Here is a 6,000-nt window from a genome sequence, read left to right as displayed (position 1 = left end):
CAGGGGGCGGGGCCGGGGGCGGGGCCAGGGCAGGGGGCGGGCCTACCGATGGTGCAGTGCTCTCCGTTCCAGCCCTGGCTGCATTCACACTTGCCATCCTTGCAGGTCCCATGCTCGGCACAACGCGGGTGGCAGGCTCTTTGATTGCACGCTGGGCCCGTCCAGCCTTCTTCACAGCGACAGGACCCCCCCATGCAAACACCGTGTGAGCCACAGTCCACGGAACAGATTTCTAGATGTAAAACAGAGGAAGCAGGTCAAGAAAGAAGAGTAGAGGGGAGTGAGAAGGGGAGTTAGTTAATAAGCAGTGCTTCGTCTTCCAACTCTAACCTGTGACAGTGAAAAGCAAAATCCTTGAACATAAGCACGAAAGTATTTACCTACTAAGTCATTTTACCTACTAAGTAAATTTCAGTATCGGCGGCTAAGAATGATAAACGTAGTTTTACTTTTTTAAATTTTACATTCTGCCATATCGGGGATAAAATGCACATAATAATTATCCTATAAACAATTTCCTATATTTATATATGTGTGTACACACACACTACTAACAAAACAGAACATATGATTCATAATGAGAAGAAAATATGTGCACACATACTTATATGTTTCTCAGAGGAAGTTTTTGGCAGCCAGGAACACATGTACATATACATCAAACTGATATAAAATTTATGAAATAAATTTGTATGTGTTTATGTACGTCAGGTATTTAACAGGAGTTGGGTTTCACCAGGGTAGCAAAAATTGAAAAGGAGTTATTTTTAATCTTATAGTTTACATTTTTTAAATATTTAGAAACTTTCATTAGAAAGAATCTGTTATTAAAAAAAGTAAAAAAAAAAAAAAGAATATTATAGTATACATATTAGCTTGGGTCCAACACACAAACAAACTGGTTAAATAAAATAAATTGTTGTTTTTTTCCTAGACAGTATATTTGTACTGCTGACAGAAGTTGCTGAGCAAAACAATATTAGAAAACCAGTTTAATAATATATATAACCATGAACTCTAACATTTGAAAAGCAAGGTTTTCCAATTACTAGAATTACTGAAAACAGCACAAGTCACCAAAGGACTTTTAAAATGGTAACAAGAAGTTAGGTCATTAAAACAGAATTCAGGCATCTGACCTAAGTTTTTTCTTAAAGAGTTTTCTTAAAAGTTTTTTTTTGACGAGATCCAGTTAAGAGAGACAGACAGACAGACAGAACTCTGAAGGTATTTTATTTTTTACTTTTTACATATAAAGTTAAATAAAATGAACTATTTTTTTTCTTAAGATTGGAAGACTATTGTTTAGTTTTGTTTTTTTTCAACAATAAACATAATGAATAAAAACCTTAGATCATTTCTAACAAACAGGAAATGGACTAGCTGAATTTTAAAATAAAAAATAGCCAGTCCCTGTTTAGGTAGTCACATGCATGATCCCACAGTTCCCCAGTCATTGGCCAAATAATATTTCTCAGACAGTGGACTTCACAGGGCTGCAGAATTTTTAAAAACTTGATCCAGGCTCTGTGACCATGGTGAACATTTCTTATAAACAACAGTCAGGGCTATGAGCTGGAGGAGAGTGGCATGTAGTTTTTCACGCCACATTTTCTAACTCCTTTGAATTAAATTTTTGATTAAAGGATCCAAGATGTTTTGATTAACTTCAGAGGAACAGAACGTCACTTGAGCTTCAGAAGACCGAGGTTTCTTTCTGAGGTTCCCTTTTTTATTCCATCTAATCAATTTTTCATTAGGGTGAAGGTGTTTATCAGCGTTTAGCACACTTGCTTTGAGCAAGGTGTGTCAATCTTTGTAATGAACTTATTAATTAGAGTTAATTTAATTGAAGTGGAATTGAAGGGCTAATTAATGGACAAACTGCTGCTGGAGAGAGAGGAGAGCTCTGTTGCTTTCAAACCTATAAACTTTCTGATGGAAATAATTCATTCCTTCTCTTTTAGCAGCTTAACCAAATGTTTCTTCAGGTGTAAAACCTACTCTCATATTGAATTTAGATCTCTGAAGGTCATTTCCACAACAACAATAGAGGCAGCTGGTAGTGCTCTGCTTTAGAATTCAATAGGTTAGAAATTCGAAATGCTACTGCTTTTAAGTCACGAATGTAGATTAACAAAGGTGTTTTCCTAAACTTTCAATGAGAACTGTGCGATATGCAGACTAATTGGAGGCACATGAATCCAGATGTTTTCACAGGATAGCCCTATGTGTGTTTGAGACCTCTACTAACAATTCTAAGTAAGTTTTCTGTCTTTCGGCAGCTAATAGTAAAGTTTAATAAAGTTTTGCTCTGTGCTTAACTACTTTCTCCCAAAGAAGTATATTGTGTTTATTAGTCAACTCTCTATATTGAGAATTTAATAAGTGTGCATTTTGCATTAAGGATTTAAAGATGAACAGGATGAAGACCTTCACTCATTATGTCTAAACAGTCAGATATACAAGTAAAATTAGATTTTAAGCTAGCAAAATAGTAACAGCAGTATGAAAAAAATCAGTCTAAATATGTAAAATAATGATATGTAATTTTGGCAGCCAGTTTAATTTTTTAACTAACACTGATATCTTTTTGGCTATTCATAACAATACCATTTTTACCATTTTATGAAGAAGATCAAATTACTTTTTGAGCTATTTAATATTAATTACAAACCATCCTTTATAAAATAATCCTGGTAATGTATTAAATAAGTTTACATGAAACAAAAATGGGGCCATTGTTTTATTCCTTTCCAACTTGGAAAACTGTGGGAAACAAATTAGAATGACAATATTTCAAACAAATATTATTTTATAACTAGTATTATTATGCCTATTTCACCAATGGAGGCAGAGAGGCCTGAATCAAGTAGCTTTATACAAGTAATTGTATCTATAAACTTTAATTGGATTTTTACATTTTTTAGTATAGAAGCTGAAAATGTAAATAAAAACACTAAAGTAAGAGCTAAATGCCTATATTGCTCTTGTAATTATATTTTTTTAAAGTGGAGGACAAAATGAGCTAACATGTTTTTGAAAATAATGCCATGCATCCATGCTTTGATAAACCTTGGTTGGTGATGATTTTTTAAAACTCATTACTGAGACATTCAAGGTCCTCTGCAAGTCAGCCCCCAATTTAGGTTTTTTCACGCTTATTTATCCTATACACCTTGCCCGCTCTGACAGTCATGAATCGTCTAACCAAATTCTCTGGCTCACCAAGCTCTCTGAATCAACTCGCGTGTCTATGAGGCAGTGACGGGCATATTATAGACACTGTCTGCCTTCACAAGACTAGGGAAGCAGAAGACAAGGAGGAAAGGAAGAAAGACTGAAGGAAGGAAAGGAGAGGGGAAGGGAAAGGGGAAGAAAAGAAAGAAGGAAAAAGAGAGAGCAAGAAAGAAAACTCCTAAGTTGCTCCTTTAACTAGGATATCTACTTATGAGTTCAACAGAAGTTTTCCATCAATACCACAAATTAACCTATATAAGACTTTCTCTAGTTTGGGCTTCTGGGAGTCAATTTGTAACAGGTGAAGAGTGGTCGGTGACTCTCTCATGCCAATGTTGACTCCTAGGGCAGCACACACGTTACCCAAGTTCCTCAAAAATGCCAGGAAAAGAGAGTTCAGAGCTCATGCTCTTAAGTACTTTCTATTACTGTTCCCCTAGTCAAAAAATATTCCCTCAACCTCCACACTAACTGCAATCTTGAAAACAAGGAAAGAAATATTAAAAATCTTGTAAACTTTCAATATGCATCAAGGCAGGATCTAAATATTCACTGAATTTAGCGCATTAGTCCATGTAACACTCAATAGAATATTAAACTGGAGCGTATTGGTTTCTAAGTATTTCATGTGTGTTTATCTTATCTCCCCAATGAAACTATAATCTTCATTCCAGTATTCTTGCCTGGAAAAATCCCCTGGACGGAGAAGCTTGGTGGGCTACGGTCCATGGGATTGCAGAGAGTCAGACACGACTGAGGGACTGAGCACACAGATTAGAATAGCTTCTATCCATATTGTGTGACTAGGGAATGGTCACAGAATTAATTCATGGGTTGCAAAAGGCAATAAAAAAGCAGAACAGACTTGAGAGAAAGTATCACTATACATCACTTTGCAAAGCTCTCATTTCAGTGATGTGAGTAAATGCACACTAAGATATATGAGCTCACAATGTAAAAATATATTTAAGACCACAGGTCATTTAGGTCATGGTCAAAACCTTGAAAGCCACTATTCTAGAGGGCAGGAATGATTGATTATTCTTTAATCCCTTTGGGGCCTGTCACAAAGCCATGCACAGAGTTGGTGCATAAAAACATGACTGACTGAATAAAATTACTACTTGCCATTTCTATTATAATCATACAGTGGCAATTAAAAACTCAGTGTTCAACTATTACATACACCATAATATCTATATGTGTATACTCTTTATTGTGATATTAAAAGTCTTCTGTTGTCACATAATTTTTTAATTGAGGTTTCTCCGTTTATGAGATAATGTGCGTTAATCTCCAAGTTGCACATAGGCCTTCAGAGTTAAGAATAAAGAGAGCTTTGTTGAACTGAAATATTTTTTTCTTTACAATAATACTAAAGGAGAAATTTTTTTAATACTAAAGGAGAAATTTTAATGACAAATGATGAAGCCTGTTTCTTTCCATATTAAAAGAGAACAAATCTCATTACTTTTAACATTTCTTTCTATAAATGGTTACTTTAATAAAATCTGTATTAAGTGTAATAAGAGTGTTTTAAAAATTATTGGGCTGGTCAAAACGTTTCTTTGGGTTTTTCTGTAAGACGCTATGGAAAAATCCGAATGAACTTTTCGGCCGACCTAATAAAGTATGGTAACCTTTGCGTGTGTGTGCTCAGTCATGTCTGACTCTTTGCAACTCCATGGACTGTAGCCCACCAGGCTCCTCTGTTCCTGGGATTTTTCAGGCAAGCATGTTGGAGTGGGTTGCCATTTCCTCCTCCAGGGGATCTTCCCAACTAAGGGATCGAACTTTTGTCTCTTGGGTCCCCTGCATCGGCAGGTGGACTCTCTAACACTGCGTCACCGGGGAAGCCCATGGTAAACTTTAGCTAAACAATACTAAGCACTCAAATGTATGAAGCTCACCATTGGAGCAGTCTGGGCCAGTCCAATTAGGGTCACAAGTACAGGAACCACTTTCTTGAAGATATGTTCCATGGCCAGAGCACTGGTCTGGACACATGGTCTTGAGTATTTCACAGTTGTTACCACCCCATCCAGGATTGCAGTGACATTCCCCATGGATACACACACCGTGATTAGAACATCCAGGGTCTAGACAGTCAGCTAGTGGAAAGAAAAGAGAACCAATTTACCATTAAATCTAGAAGATATACACAGTACATACAGAACAAAGAATTAAATCCCAATTTACCTGAATATTTTGGCTACTCAGATATTTACCTACCATTTGCAAGAACTTGTTTCTGAAAATGCAGAGAATTTATGCAATAAAGCATTAAGAGACATGCCATTTAGGTAATGGAGACTCTTACAAGGATTTGTAATTCTCACTTCTGCTTTTGAGAGGACCGCTTTCCACTCTGCCCAATCAGAGAGTAATAAGTATTGGCTTCACTATAACAAAATCTGAATTAGCTGGCCCAATCCATAACCACTGAATACTGACAGCTGTGTGGGACCCTCACATGTTTGAGAAATAAATGAGTTGCATACCCTCTATCCTTCTTAATTCACTTTAATGTGCTTTAGATGACGAGATTTAATTTAGCAATTTGACTCAATAAAACTTTACACTTGTAGGGTCAATGGCCTGAAAATTTAATTCCATAGACTTAATTGCATTACTTTGTGTGTGCAGATCAATAAAATCAATTTGATTGAAGAACGGAAATGGTGCTTTTCTGCTTTTTGAAAAAACTAGCTCAAATGCACTTTATAGTATAATATCTTAACTATCATCATTATATACAGT

At 36.0% G+C, this 6,000-nt stretch overlaps 1 protein-coding gene across 1 annotated transcript in view; it reads right to left on the bottom strand.

Annotated features, from left to right (window-relative positions):
• Nucleotides 1–6,000, bottom strand: part of TENM3 (teneurin transmembrane protein 3) — a 588,433-nt gene that overhangs the window by 113,052 nt on the left and 469,381 nt on the right. Inside the window, exons 11-12 of the mRNA XM_010835814.1 lie at nt 5,151–5,351; nt 47–232 (exon numbers count right to left, since the gene is read on the bottom strand). Coding sequence (XP_010834116.1) covers nt 47–232; nt 5,151–5,351 — 387 coding nt within the window. The remainder of the gene's footprint in view (nt 1–46; nt 233–5,150; nt 5,352–6,000) is intronic.

Source organism: Bison bison, unplaced genomic scaffold (assembly GCF_000754665.1).
Source record: "Bison bison bison isolate TAMUID 2011002044 unplaced genomic scaffold, Bison_UMD1.0 scf7180017864050, whole genome shotgun sequence".
Lineage (NCBI taxonomy): Eukaryota > Metazoa > Chordata > Mammalia > Artiodactyla > Bovidae > Bison > Bison bison.
The sequence above is the reverse complement of the archived record's forward strand: the minus strand, read 5'-3'. Positions and strand labels throughout refer to the sequence as shown.